General features: G+C 42.5%; 1 protein-coding gene across 2 annotated transcripts in view; it reads right to left on the bottom strand.

Moving 5' to 3' along the window:
• Positions 1-15,868, bottom strand: part of UPF3A (UPF3A regulator of nonsense mediated mRNA decay) — a gene marked incomplete at both ends in the record, with an annotated part of 40,911 nt that overhangs the window by 12,886 nt on the left and 12,157 nt on the right. Inside the window, 3 exons of one of the 2 annotated variants that reach the window (XM_082859174.1) lie at positions 2,830-2,978; positions 13,046-13,340; positions 15,047-15,207. In XM_082859174.1, coding sequence (XP_082715300.1) covers positions 2,830-2,978; positions 13,046-13,340; positions 15,047-15,207 — 605 coding nt within the window. Of the gene's footprint in view, positions 1-2,825; positions 2,979-13,045; positions 13,341-15,046; positions 15,208-15,868 lie in introns of those variants that run through there. The other variant, XM_082859175.1, reaches the window with a different exon arrangement.

Below are 15,868 nucleotides of genomic sequence, written 5' to 3'. Positions count from 1 at the left end.
TTTTTTTTTCTTTTTGCCCCTCTGACTGGATGAATTCTACTGCCCTACCTTTGAGTTTACTGATCCTTCCCTCCACTCGATTTAGTCTGCTGTTGAACTCCTCTATTGAAATTTTCAGTTTAGTTATTTTAAGATTCAGCTCTATGATTTCTGTTTGGTACTTTTTAATATTTTCTATATCTTTGTTGAAATTCATACAGTGTTCCTGCATTGCTCTCCTGACCTCAGTACCTTTGTGACCATTATTTTGAACTCTACTGGGTAAATCACATATCTCCATTAAGATCAGTTTTGAGATATTTACCTTGTTCTTTTGTTTCAAACATATTCCCCTATTTCTTATTTTCCTTGAGTCTCTGTGTTGGTTTCTGTGCATTAGATAAAACAGCCACCTCTCCCAGTCTGGACAGACTAGTCTCATGTAGGAGATAAACCTTGTCAATCAGCTTGGCCTGAGTATGTGGTTGCCTCTCAAACCTTTATGATTGTCCATGCTACTGTCTTTGTTCTTAGTGGCTTCCAGTAGTGGAAGGTGTGCCAAGACCCATCAATGTCTCAGTCCACTTCCACGCACGTGCAGGCTGATTAGAATCTGGGCTCTCAAGTAGCAACCAGAAGAGTACGCAGTCAAACCCTTCCAGGGAGAATCTGGTAGATGAGTGTTTTTGCCTGCTCCTGTGCAGAGACCTGGGGGGATAGCTGCAGAGAGGGCTCTCATGCACACCTGTCTCGTGGGTCTCATGGACAGAAGCCCCACTGGCTTTCAGAACCAGGTGATTTAAAGGTCCATCCCTCAGATGGGGAGCCTTAAAAGTTGGGGTGCTAGATGTGGCAGCCCTAGCTTTTCTTCAGGAAAAAGCTGGGAACTGGGGGTTCCCTTGCGATTGTATGGTGCTATGCTGGGGTTTGGGCTTATGGTGAGAGGTTGTCTCCGACTTTCCCACCTGTTTCGATGTGGGTATTGACTCATTTGTCTGGTGTGTAGGAGTCGCTTGGCTAGTTTCTGGATTTTTCTCTGAGGGAACTTCTGTGTGTGTAGCTGTACATTTGGTGTGTCTATGGGAGGAGGGACTTTCAGGAGCCTCCAATGTCACCATCTTGGTCCCTCCCTTGGGTACAATTACTCATTAAGAGACTAAAAGACATTACTCGCCTTTTTACTGTGATCTTCTCACGGGTGTATAGTGGAGTTTTCCAGAGGCTAGAATGATGTGTGTTGATGTTATTACTCTGACAGCTATAAAAAGAACATGTGTTTATGTATTCTTGTGCTTAAACATTTTTGCTTTAATGTCGAATACATTAAACATCAATAGATATAATCTAGCTAATAAACAAAAGTCCTTTGGGGTTGTTAATAATTCTTAAGAACGTAAAGTGTTCCTGAGACCAAAAAGTATAACAACCATTGTTTTAAACCATGAATCTTGAACACTAACCAACTATGGCCCACAGGCCAAATATGGTGTGCTGCCTGTTTTTATATATTAAGTTTTATAGGAACACAGCCCTGCCCATTCATTTTCTATTGTAAATGTATTTTAAGGCTCACTATGATGGCAGAGTTTAATCGTTGTGACAGAGACCGTATAGCCTATAAAGTCTAAAGTGTTTACTATCTAGCCCTTTTCAGCCAGAGTTGATGCTGCTGGATCACCTGGAACTCACTGAATCCACAGCAAGTTCTTCTCTCCCCTCCCCCACCTTCTGGAGCTCATAAGTCAAGAACACGAGCACAGCAATGCTTGAAACTGACCTTATGTCTAACAGTCATAGAGGTTTTTTTTAATAATAAATCTCAGTTTTTTATAAACATTTTATATTTTATAAGGAATAGATATAATAAGCGAAATATTCAGATGATTAAAGCTACGTTTTAAAAAGCAGTATTTTGTTATATATAATTCTATATAGGAAAAGTACCATAACTGGAGTTCAAATTCATAGCAACTAAAATTTTTATTTAATAAATGGTTCAAAGCACAGTGCCAAAAGCATTAACATTTTAAAATTTCACTAAAAGGAAAAAATACTGTAGAATGCACAGCTGCAGAAAACTATACTAAGTTATGAAAAAACTGCCTCAGACTGCAAAAAGAAAGACTCCAGATGCCATACCTAATTATTCCTCTCTAAAATAATGCCATTTATGTTATAAAACATGAGCACGCCATCAAAAGACTGGAACTCTTTTTGTTAATTCAGTGGCCGTATTGTTAAAAGGGCAACAATGAAAGCCGTTGGGCTTTATACGGTGTTAAAGTTCCTATCAGAGGGAATGCAGCACGACAGACTTCAGCTAATCCTTACGGCTGAAGGTGCATGAACGACTGAATTACAATGGTTATAAAATGAGAGCTGCTCACTCTCCAGAAACTACAGCTCACAGAAAACCAACAAAAAGCACAATGAGATACAGATCATTGACTTACAAATGTGTAAAACTGAAAGTCCAAGTTATTCCTACACCATGTTTGAAATGCTTCAGAATTCACACTGATACAATACTAGCTTTCTTCTGGTTTTGGTCATACTTTGCTACTTTCTGAAGGAGATTATTTTTCTTCTGCTTTGGCTAAATTACATATACTAGTTTATATCAGAAATGGCCAAATCTATAACTCTGTTCAAAGTTTTAAAAGATCGCTTGAGAATGGTTTCTAGGTATTTCTACACCACCTTCATAGTTCTAGTTTCTCTATAAGGAGTAGTTTCACCTTGTCGGTTTTATTCCAGGCTAATTTACATGCTTCCAGAAGGAATGCCCTCTCTAATCCACAGAGTGTGGGTGGGAGACCACCCACGTCACCATCATGCACATTGACTCACTCTGCCTCTTCGCTCTTCTCAGCTCCAGCCCCTGGTGAATCTTCCACCTCACCCCTCCTCCCGTCACGGCCCTCCTCAGGGGGTCTTCCATCACATTCACGGGCTCGGATGCCACCTCTGGGCTGGTACAGCTGCAAGCCTGGTCGGTCCTGCCAGGACAGAGGGCGTGTTACTCTTCCAAGGGCCAGCAATACAGGAGGGGGCAACAGCTCTATCTATTTCTAGGGCCTGATAATCCTAATTATCTAAAGAAAATCAGTCTTGAAGCTAAAAATCAGACTTTTTCACAGCACCATCTCAGAAATCAGGCATTGAGATTAAAAAAAAAAGAGCCACGAAAAAGAAAGACAGTTAATAATAACTTGTAAGTAAAGTTAGTGTCTGGGAAACTGTTACTGCTCAAAGCCAGAACACTCTGTGGAATTAATACAATCACGGCATTCCCTCCTATTTTGAGAGGTGAAAACTCAGACACACTCATCTCAGCCCCTCAAACTCGCCACGCAGGGTGGATGCAAAGTCTGGAACATAATGAGGCATGGTCTCTAGAGATGTGGCTTTTTAGAGCTATGAACTGAACAGTCACACAGATTTGTAATCAGCAATTTCTGTGTAGCTTACTCCTCAACTGTCCCCTTTATGGAAAATGCTAACCAGCCATCATACTAATCTCTTAGAGGTGGTGGGATAAAAACATTCCTGGATAAAGTACATAAAATGAAATGAAACTGCTTCAGGGAATGAGGAAAGCAAAGCCAGGGAAGGACAAAGTGATTCTGCAGGCCAGGACCAGCCTTGGGGAAGCCAGCCAGCTCTGCCGTGGACCCACCCCCGAGGGAGCCGTCTGCTCATGTGGGCGGAGCAGCAGCCGTAGCCTTCCACGGCCACCTAGGGGCCAGGCAGTGTGACTCAGGTGGGCACGTCCTATGCTGTTTCTCCAGGGCTCACCACTCACCTTTGCCCACTCCTGGGGTTCACCAGAATGTTCTTTTCCTTAATATCCTTAATATCAGCCTGGCCAATGAGAAGGGTGGGAAAGGGCTTGGCAGGCCACACAGACCCGAATCCCGTGTAGACAGAGAGAAAGGCTTCACACACCACCTCTGCCCGGGGCCAAAAGCATGGCTCTGCTTTCGCGGGGTAATGTCTGTGTGTGCAGACGGATTCTAGAAGGACATCGCAGCTCACCTCATGAGAAAGGGGCTGTGACACACAGCACCTTATCGCCACTACAGCACCACAGCTTTAACTGAGCGGGAGGGTCACCTCGGGTCCCCACTCCCAAAGCTGTGCCAATGCCCGTCACTCACTGCTGCTAAAGGAAGAGGCAGGTGAGAAACCAGTGCTCGCGCGAACGAACCCAGCAGAAAGCCCTGAGGCTACAGTAACTGCAGAAACCTCTGAGTATATGGACGGGGCTGGTCAAGGGTGAAGACGAGTAGACTCCCTCTGGCTGGGGCTGGCCTTGCCTTCACTGCAGACACTTTAAAAATCAACATAGCGGGACTTCCCTGGTGGCGCAGTGGTCAAGAATCCGCCTGCCAATGCAGGGGACACGGGTTCGAGCCCTGGTCTGGGAAGATCCCGCATGCCGTGGAGCAACTAAGCCCGTGCGCCACAACCACTGAGCCTGTGCTCTAGAGCCCGCGAGCCACTACTGAGCCCGTGCGCCTAGAGCCCACGTTCCGCAACAAGAGAAGCCACAGCAAGGAGAAGCCCGCGCACCGCAACAGAGTAGCCCCCACTCACCGCAACTACAGAAAGCCTGCGCGCGGTGACAAAGACCCAACGCAGCCAAAAATAAATAAATAGATTTATAAAAAAATATAAATAAATAAATAAAAATCAACATCGCTGATACCCACCACCCCCTGGATGGATCTGTGGGGATTATGCTGAGTGAAAAAGCCAGCCTCAGAAGGTTCCATGCTGTGCTCCCATTTCTACAGCTTCCTGAAATGACAGAATCAGACACAGGACAGAGGGAGGCTGCCAGGCTCGGGGGTGGCGGGGCACGTGGATACGGCCTGCAGCCCTGGCCTCCGTGCCCTCGGCTCACCTGGACGCCAGGCTGTGAGGGCTGGCCAGCACCACGGGGCCGGGCCTGGCAGGGAGATGACCCGTTACAGTGCTCCTCTGCCACGATGTGATCCCAGTGCCATGCCGGTTGTGCAGAGCTGGCCTGGGTGTTTACGGCCACCTCATTCTCCACTAATAATCAGAACGCTCTTGGAGGGGGATCACCTCCCCCCACAAACACATCAGAAACACATCTACCTGTGGAATGGTTCTCACAGAAACTGGCAGAAGACCCTCTACACAGCCAAAGCTGCAAGAAAGAGCTCCATGTAACTGGTCTGGACAGAAGGAAAGGCACCGGGTCAGGACCTGTGCCCCGGGGAGATCTGTAAGGAGGAGAAAGTCCTCGTGGTGGACCCTCGCCCTGGGGAGCAGGCAGGCTGAGCAACACCCTGGGCATCCCAGTCCTAGGGTCCCGCACGGAGGAGACGGCCCCCCTGCCTGCTGGGAAATCCGCTGAGACAGACAGAGGTGCTGGAGAAGCTGGGACTCTACTCACAAGGAGGGCCTGTGTGCAGCGTGCTGACAGTCAGGGCGGGGAGAGCTTTGCAGTCGCAGCTGCCACCTCTCTGCACTCCAGACCTGAAGGGGTGAACACCCTGGCATGGCTCCCTGCACACCACAGCCTGGCATGAGATCTGGGCAGAGACTCGGCCTAGCAGTGAAGAGACAGGCCTGTGTCTCGGGTGGGGTCCAGGTGGGGCAGCAACAGCCATTGTCAGTGTGAGCCCCTGGCTCCGCCCAGTCCACATGGCAGCTTAGTGCTGGATCTGGGGCAGACAGGTCTCACACAGCAGTGCAGCCACCTCAATTCCTGTACCCACAACGTCCCAACCCCCAGCCCCAGCCTACTCCACACCACAGCCTTGTGTGAGATCTGGGATGAACACAACAGAGAAAGGGATGCGACCCCGGGCTGCTTCTGAGCAGAACTGTGGACACCTACACAGGTGACGCCTAGGTCCTCTGTGGCCTCAACTGCTTCAGCACTCACCTCCTTTGGGGCAGACACTCAAGAGCAACGGAGCCTGATTGAACTCGACCCTCAGGGCTTCTACTCCAACAACTGGGGAGCAGAGCCCCCACCCCCGACAGGGCAGTGACAGCCATGGAGCAGAAAGGAGGCCCCACCTCACAGCCAGCCCAGGCTCTGACCACACCCCTATCACGGGGCTTACGGACAGCACACCCTGAGGAATGACGTGGCTGGTGGGCATACCAAAACCAGCCCTGGCACCAAAAACACTGAATACACACCGTCTGCACAGGGACAGTCCCACATAAAAACACACTTTCAAGACCTCAGTAGATAAGTCTTTCTCCTAAATTCTTAGAGACAGAGAAAATGAAGTAAAGTGGAAAGGCAGAGGAACTCCCAATTAAAAGAACAAGAGAAATCTCCTGGAAGAGCAAATAATGAAACAGAGCTCATCCGTCTACTGGACCCCAAGTTCAAAAAGGAGGTAATAAAGGTGCTACCTGAATTAAGAAAGATTATTGATAGAAATGTAGATCACTGTAACAAGGAACTAGAAACTATAAAGATGAACCAACCAAAAACAGACGGTTTCTGAGAGAAAAAACAATCAAGCGATGAGCAGCAGACTGAGTGACACAGAAGAATGCGTAAGTGATCTGGGGATGGGATGATGGGGACCACCCAATCAGAGAAGAAGACAGAAAGACAAAGTTTAAAAAAGGAAACAAAATATGAGACCTATGGGGTAATACAAAATGTGCCAACCTACACATAATAGGGATTCCAGAAGGAGAAGAGAGAAAGAAGGGGATTGAAAATGTATTTGAAGAAATTATGGCTGAAAACTTCCCAAACCTAAAGAAGGGCACACATATCCAGGTATAGGAAGCACAGAGCATCCCACACAAGATGAATCCAAACAGACCCACACCAAGACACAGAATTAAGATGACAAAAGTGAAAGATAAAGAGAGAATTCTAAAGGTAGCAAGAGAAAAACAAGGAGTTAGTTACAAGGGAACCCCCAGAAGGCTATTAGCTGATTTCTCTGCAGAAACTTTCAGGCCAGAAGGGAGTGGCATGATATACTCAAAGTCCTGAAAGGGAAAAACCTACAACTAGGATACTCTACACAGCAAGATTATCATTTAGAATAGAAGAAGAGATAAAGAATTTCTCAGACAAGCAAAAACTAAAAGAATTCAGCAATACTAAACCTACCCTTAAAGAAATATTGAAGGGTCTTCTCTAAATAGAAAGGAAGCAAGGATCTATAGGAAAGGCAAGTATATAAAATGATTGGAGATCACTTAAATAAGCCAGTACATAGGTTAAAAAACAATAAAAAAAATTGTAAAAGCAATTATAACTACAATTAACAGTAAAAGGATAAGCATGAACATGTAAAACAGGACATTACAAGTCACAAAATGTGGGGGAGGGGAGTTTTAAAATGTAAGTATTTTGGAATGTTTTTGAACTTGAATTACTATCAGTGTAAAGAAAATAGATTTAGTGATGGGTTAACATACTCAAACTCCATGGTAACCACAAATAAAAAATATACAATAGATTCACAAAAACCAAAAAGAAAGAAACTCAAGCATACCACAAAAGAAAATCATCAAGCCACAAAAAGAAAAACAAAAAGAAGAAAAAGAAGAAATGAACAAAGAACTACAAAAAACAACTGGAAAACAAGGATTAAAATGTCAGTAAGTACATATTTATTGATAATTACTTTAAATGTCAATGGTCTAAATGCTCCAATCAAAAAAGTGGTAGATTGGATAAAAAAACAAGAACCTACAATATACTGCCTACAAGAGACTCACTTCAGGGTGAAAGACACACACAGACAAAGTGAGGGGATGGGAAAAGATATTTCATGCAAATGGAAATGACAAGAAAGCGGGAGTAGCAATACTCATATCAGACAAATTAGACTTTAAAACAAAGGCCATAAAGAAAGACAACAAAGGGTATTATATAATGATAAAGGGATCAATACAAGAAGAGGATATTATACTTGTTAACATACATGTACCCAATAGAGGAGCAGCTAAATATGTAAAACAAATACTAACAGACATAAAGTGTGAAATTGACAATAATATAATAATAGCAGGAGACTTTAACATCCCACTGACATCAGATCCCTGGACCAATCATCCAGACAGAAAATCAAGCAACAGAAATCCTAAATGACACAACAGACCAGTTGGACTTAACTGATATCTACAGGACACTGCATCCAAAAAAACCCAGAATACACATCTTTTCAAGTGCGCATGTTACGTTCTCTAGGACAAACCATGTATTAGGTGACAAAACAAGCCTAAAAAATTTAAGAGGACAGAAATTACTTCAAGCATCTTTTGTGACTACAGTGGTATGAAACTAGAAGTCAACCACAGAAAGGACAATGGGAAAAGAATGAACCCATGGAGACTAAACAACATGCTACTAAAAAACCAATGGGTCAATGATAAAATCAAAGAAGAAATCACAAAATACCTTGAGTCAAAAAAAAATGAAGACACAACCTTACAAAAATCTATGGGATGCAGCAAAAGCAGTTCTAAGAGGCAAGTTCATAGCGATACAGGCCTTCTTCAAGAAACAAGAAAAATTTCAAATAAACAACCTAACCTACCACCTAAAAGAATTAGAAAAACAAGAACAAACAAAACCCAAAGCTAGCAGAAGGAAGGGAATACTAATGATCAGAGAGGAAATAAATGAAATAGAGATTAAAAAAACAGAAAAGATCAATAAAACCAAGAGCTGTTTTTTTTTTTTTGTATTTTTTTTTCAGTACATGGGCCTCTCACTGTTGTGGCCTCTCCCATTGCAGAGCACAGGCTCCGGACGCACAGGCTCAGCAGCCATGGCTCATGGGCCTAGCCGCTCCGCGGCATGTGGGATCTTCTCGGACTGGGGCATGAACCCGTGTCCCCTGCATCGGCAGGCGGACTCTCAACCACTTGCGCCACCAGGGAAGCCCAAGAGCTGTTCTTTTTAAAAGATCAATAAAATTGACAAGCCTCTAGCCAGGCTCACCAAGAAAAGAGCGAGGACCCAAATAAATAAAATAAGAAATGAAAGACATGAAAATAAAAACTAATACCACAGAAATACAAGTCATAAGAGAACACTATGAACAGTTATATGCCAACAAATTGGACAACCTAGAAGAAATGGACAAATTTCCAGAAATATACAGCCTAACAAAACTGAGTCAAGAAGAAACATATAATTTTAACAGACGAATCACTGGATGTGAAATAGAATCTGTAATAAAAAATAACTCCCTACAAACAGAAGTCCAGGACCAGACAGCTTCAGTGGGGAATTCTACCACACATACAAGAAGAACTTATACGTATCCTTTTAAAACTATTCCAAAAAATTGAAGAGGAGGGAACACTCCCGAATTCATTCTATGCAGCCACCCTCACCTTGATACCAAAACCATACAAAGACACTACAAAAAAAGAAAATTACATGCCAATATCTTTGATGAAGATAGATGTTAAAATCCTCAACAAAATATTAGCAAATCAAATCCAATAACACATAAAAAGAATCATTAAACCATGATCAAGTTGGATTCATTCCAGGCTTGCAGGGATGGTTCAACATATACATATCCATCAATGTGATACACCACATTAACAAAAAGAAAGAGCAAAACCACAGGATTATCTCAGTAGATGCACAAAAAGCATCTGACAAAATTCAACATCCATTCATGATAAAAACTCTCACCAAAGTGGGTACAGAGGAAACATATCTCAACATAATAAAAGCAATTTATGGCAAACCCACAGCCAACATAATACTCAATGGTGAAAACCTAAAAGCCTTCTTGCTAAATTCAGGAACAAGACAAGGATGCCCACTCTCACCACTTCTATTCAACATAGTATTGGAAGTCCTAGCCACAGCAATCAGACAAGAAAAAGAAATAAAATGTATCCAAATTTGAAGGGGAGAAGTATACTGTCATTATTTGCAGATGGCATGATACTTTCTATAGAGAAACCTAAAGTCTCCACACATAACTATTAGAACTAATAAATGAATTCAGCAAGGTAGCAGGATACAAAATTAATACACAGAAATCTGTTGTTTCTTTACACCAGCAATGAAATATCAGAAAGAGGAAGTAAAGGAACAATCCCATTTAAAATCATGTCAAAAAATAAAATACCCAGGAATAAATTTAACCAAGGAGGTGAAAGATCTATATGCTGAAAACTATAAAACACTGATAAAAGAAATTGAAGATGATACAAAGATATAGAGGGCTTCCCTGGTGGCACAGTGGTTGAGAGTCCACCTGCCAATGCAGGGGACACGGGTTCATGCCCCGGTCCGGGAAGCCCCCACATGCCGCGGAGCAGCTAGGCCCGTGAGCCATGGCCACTGAGCCTGCGTGTCTGGAGCCTGTGCTCCACAACGGGAGAGGCCACAACAGTGAGAGGCCCGCGTACCTCAAAAAAAAAAAGAAACAGAAAGATTTCCCATGCTCTTGGATCAGAGTAATTCATACTGTTAAAATGGCCATACTACCCAAAGCAATCTACAGATTTTATGCAATCCCTATCAAAATACCCATGACATTTGTCACAGAATTATAACAAATAATCCTAAAATATATATAGAACCACAAAAGGCCCAGAAGTGCCAAAGCAATCCTGAGGTAAAAGAACAAAGCTGAAGGCATAACACTTTCAGATGTCAGATTATACTACAAAGCCACAGTAATCAAAGCATCATGGTACAAAAAACTGACATACGTATCAATGGAACAGAATAGAGAGCCCAGAAATAAACCCACACACCTATGGTTAATTAATCTATGACAAAGGAAGCAAGGATATACAATGGAGAAAAGACAGTCTCTGCAGCAAGGGGTGTTGGGAGAGCTGGACAGCTACATGTAATCAATGAAATTAGAACACTCCCTCACACCATATACAAAAATAAACTCAAAATTGTTTAAAGACCTAAATATAAGATATGACACCATAAAATTCCTAGAAGAGTACCTAGGCAAAACATTCTCCAACAGAAATCGTAGCAACATTTTCTTAGGTCAGTCTCCCAAGGCAAAAGAAATAAAAGCAAAAATAAACAAATGAGACCTAATTAAACTTAAAAGCTTTTGCACAGCAAAGGAAACCATCAACAAAACGAAAAGACAACCTACAGAAGGGGAGACAATATTTGTAAATGATGTGACAAACAAGGGGTTAATATCCAAAATACATAAACAACTCATAAAACTCAGTATCAAAAAAACAAACAACCCAATCCAAAAAAATTGGCAGAAGACCTAAATAGACACTTTTCCAAAGAAGACATACAGATGGCCAACAGGCACACGAAAAGATGCTCAACCTCACTAATTATTAGAGAAATGCAAATCAAAACCACAATGAGGTATCGCCTCACACTGGGCAAAATGGCCATCATTATAAAGTATACAGACAGTAAACGCTGGAGAGGGTGTGGAGAAAAGGGAATCTTCGTTCACTGTTGGTGGGAATGTAAATTGGTGCAGCCACTATGGAAAACAGTTTGGAAGTTCCTTAAAAAAACTAAAAATAGAGATACCATATTATGCAGCAATACCACTCCTGGGTATATATGTGGAAAACACAAAAACTCTAATTCGAAAAGACACATGCACCCAATGTACACAGCAGCACTATTTACAATACATAAGTCCCCTACATGTGAACCTTCAAGTTGCAAACTTTCAAAGATGCAAACGTGTGTTCCATCAATGTCAGGTGTGAGTGAAACTGCAGCTTGCCCTCCATCTCCTATTGCTGATGACCCTTCAGCTCTACCATCTCCCACCTCCTCTCCCTCCTCCAGTCAGTAACTCTTCTTGCCTGTTCACTTGATGCCAACCCCTGTATGCCAGCTGTTGTACTGGACAACTGTACTTTTCAAGGTACTGTATTGTAAGATTAAAAATGTTTTATTTTTTGTGTTTTTCTATATATTATTTGTGCGAAAAGTATTATACACCTATTACAGTACAGTACTATATAGCCGATTGTGTTAGTTGGGTACCTAGGCTAACTCTGTTGGACTTACAAACAAATTGGACTTATGAACATGCTCTAAGAATGGAACTCATTCATATGTAGGGGACTTGCTGTAGTCAAGATATGGAAGTAACCTAAATGCTCATCAACAGATGAATGGATAAAGAAGATGTGGTATATATACAATGGAATATTACTCAGTCATAAAAAAGAATGAAATTCTGCCATTTGCAGCAACATGGATCGACCTACAGATTGTCATACTAGGTGAAGTTAAGTCAGACAGAGAAAGACAAATGCTATATGATATCACTTATATATGGAATCTAAAAATAATACAAATGAATGTATATACAAAACAGAAACAGGCTCACAGACACATAAAACAAACTTATAATTACCAAAGGAGAGAGGGAAGGAGGGAGGGACAAATTAGGAGTATGGGATTAACAGATACAAACTACTATACATAAAAATAGATAAGCAACAAGGATCTACTGTATAGCACAGGGAATTATATTCAATATCTTGTAATAATCTATATTGGGATATAATCTGGAAAAAATGTCTGAATCAGTTTGCTGTACACCTGAAACTAACACAATATTGTAAATCAACTAAACTTCAATTTAAAAAAATCGTAACTCTGTTAATAATGTAAAAGAAAGCACCATGACATGTCATTAATATTTTCCTTACTGTCTTAGGGGTAAAATGTATAATCTTTCCATTACTTATTCTCAAGCAAATAGTGTGAATGTGCCAGTTTTATACTAAATAGAAGGTTCTTTTTCTTTCCTGGTTAAAAAAAAAAAATTGATTCTCTGAGCAAAGATGATGCTGGTTTCATTTCAGGACTTGGTGCCTCTCACTGGACAAGAATAACTGCTCTGCAAATACAGACTCTCAGGGCAGTGAGCTCCCTAGGACGCTGTCAGAAGCTACGATCCTGCACCTCAAGACACCTCAAGACTCTTGGTTAGATAAAACATTTCTGTCTGGAAAAGCAGTTGTAAGCCTGCAGGATTACAGTTGATACTCTGAGCAGACGAAAATGAAGTGAAAGGTTATCCCCAGTGAATAAAAGAACCTTGCTTCCCGTGTCCTCCTTCTTGGGTGCCAGCTCATCTTCACTCTTCTCCCTTCCTGGTGTCTCTGCTGCCCCCACAGGGCCGCCCCCATCCTGGCTCCCCTTCTTCCCTCGGTCTGGGGTGAATCCTTTCCCCCTTTTCAGCTCTTCTTTGCTTCTTCCTGAAAACTTATCCAACTCATAGTGAGCTCTATGTTTTCTGCTGTCATCCAAGTGGTATCTTTGTGCTTCAAGTTCTTTTTCTCGGAATCTTCTCTCCACGCCCCTTTGCTCTTTATCACTGTCATTTTCTGACCTGTGATTCAACACAAATTATCAATAACCTTCCATAAACTGCTTGTCAATTACCCGTCTTCCCTTCCAGACTATAAGTTCAAAAGCAGACAGGGGATATGTAAGTCTGCTCATCACTGCAGTGCCAAGTTTGCACATGACGGGCACACGACAGGCATTCAATAAGAAACTTGAAAACGTGAATAAACAATAGTAATAACAACATTTACTGTTACACTTGAGTCACACATATGTAATAGGCACTATGCTAAGGTACCATATACACATATTTTTATAATTCTTAGTAAATATAATCCTCCCTTTTTTTACAGATAAAGTAAATGAGACTAAAAGTACTCAAGGGACTTTCCTAGCAGCCCAGGTGCACATCCGTCGTGACACAGAGCTGGTATTTACAGCTGAGTTTCTGTTCCAAGCAGAGCTAAAACTTAACTAAAAAAATTAATGCATGCACACATCAAACTGAGTTAAAGGGACAGTAAGTAAATAAGTTGCTTCTTAGCTCATCTGGTTCTTAAAGTCCTTCTCTCCACGAGCCTCATATACGTACGTCTGTGGCTCCCCGCACGCAATGGCAGCAGGGCTGGTGGGAACAAAAAGAGCTACAAGCACAAATCTGTGCCAGAAACATGCCAAAGGCGCTGCTGTATCATAAGCAATAATAAGAGATATGCCCGTAACATAAACCAGAATGCTCACAGATTTGATAGTCATGTACAAATTAATCTTATAAACAAACCAATTAACCAGAATCCCTATAAAGAAGAAAGGAAACCTTTATCACAACTGCAAGAAAGGTAGTAGGAAGTCATTCCGAGTACTGTGATTCTGGGCGAAAAGCAGCCTCATCCCACGACCTTGCCATTTCCCCTCCAAACTCACCCCTAGCCACCCCTCTGAGCAGCGTGGTCCTGGGCTCCAGGAAGCTCTGCAGGCACCCACGTGCAGGACATGGGGAGGAGCCTTGGGTCAGGGGAACAAGAATCCCAGCTGCACACGGCCCCCTGACTGTGGACCCAGGACTGTGGACCCTGCTGAGGCTGCCGTGCATCCCGTCCCCAGAGCACTCTGCTCAAACTCCTCTCATGAGCCGCTGTGCGTGAGCAGGCGGGGGACACCCCCGCCACGTAGAGGCGGGGCCAGTGGACACCAGCATCCACGGCTGCTGGGCAGATCCTGGCGGGACCAGAGGACTGACCACTCCAACAGAGAAAGGGCATCACTTGGGACTCTATTTCTGTATCACAGAAGATCTCCAGCACCTAAAAGGCTGGGCTCTCCAATTTACAATTCTGCAGCTACGCTGAAGGAGGTCTGGAAGATCAAAAGGGCAAGATATCTCAAAAGACAGAGGAAAATTACAAACTGATAAAATCACCAAGTAAAGAGAGTGGGAAGGAGATCTTGAAGATGGAAGTGCAGAGGCAGGAATCCAAGAGAATAACCAGGAGAGGAGATATGGAGGAAACAATACCAGGACACTTCCCTGTTTGAAGACAGCCTCGAGGATGCAGACTGAGCAGTCCACCATCAGCGTGACTGCTGGCCAAGGAGAGACAAAGGTGTGGGCAAGAGCAGCCCAGCAAACTCCTGAATTCCAGGTAGATTATGAAATACAAGCACCCATACTGACAAAGGATGTACAACCACAACTCGATGGCAACCTCGGGTGCTTAACGTGGTCAGAGAAACAAAAGCACGGCTCACTTTTCCCTGAGCTCCTGCAGCGAGCTGTGCAAGGGCCTGGGCCTCGCGACTACACAGCTGGGACCGACTCCCTGCTCCCCACCTCTGGTGTCGATTTCCTCTCCTCTTTCTTTTGGCTTCTCACTGCTTGACTCCTCCCCCTTTTCTGATTTCTTGAGAAGCTGAGAAATTATAATGATAGTAAAATGTCACTTTAGGAATATAGTATAAAAGAAGGTATTTAATAAATAATTTAAAATATACACCAACATTGAGCCCAAACGTTTGAATAGCAAAAAAACATAAGCTAAAGGTCCAATGAACAGGTTTTTGGTTAAATACACAGGGGAACATTCTTTCAATGAAATACTTTCTAGTTATGAAAAACAATTTAGGATAATGTAATAAAAAAGATATTATATTAACGAAGAAAAGAATGTTACAAAGTGGAATGATCCAATTTCTATTTGCATGTTCATTCACACACATAGAAAAACCTCTAAAAGGCTGGCAACACTGTGTTAAGAGTTATTATTTTTAGTTGGCAGAAATGAAATTATTTTCTTTCCTTTCATCTACAGGTTCCAGTTTTTCTAAAATGAACATGTATTACTTCAGTAATAAGGAAAAAAATTTTTTAAAGGATGGCTTTATATTAATGACTGAGAATAGTTTTAAAAACACCTATTACTCTCTTTCTTGAAACAGATTTAGAAGGTTCCTATGATACGTTCGTTTAGGTATGAAATTAGGCCTCTTCCTCCCTGTTCCTGCTCTTTGAACTTTAAGTACCACAGGTACAGTCAGTTTGTAGAACATGAACCGAAGTCTACTTGTGAGAAT

The sequence above is a fragment of the Leucopleurus acutus genome, assembly GCF_964270905.1.
Source record: "Leucopleurus acutus genome assembly, chromosome: 18".
Taxonomy (NCBI): domain Eukaryota; kingdom Metazoa; phylum Chordata; class Mammalia; order Artiodactyla; family Delphinidae; genus Leucopleurus; species Leucopleurus acutus.
Note: the sequence above shows the minus strand (reverse complement) of the source record. Positions and strands in the feature narration are given on the sequence as shown.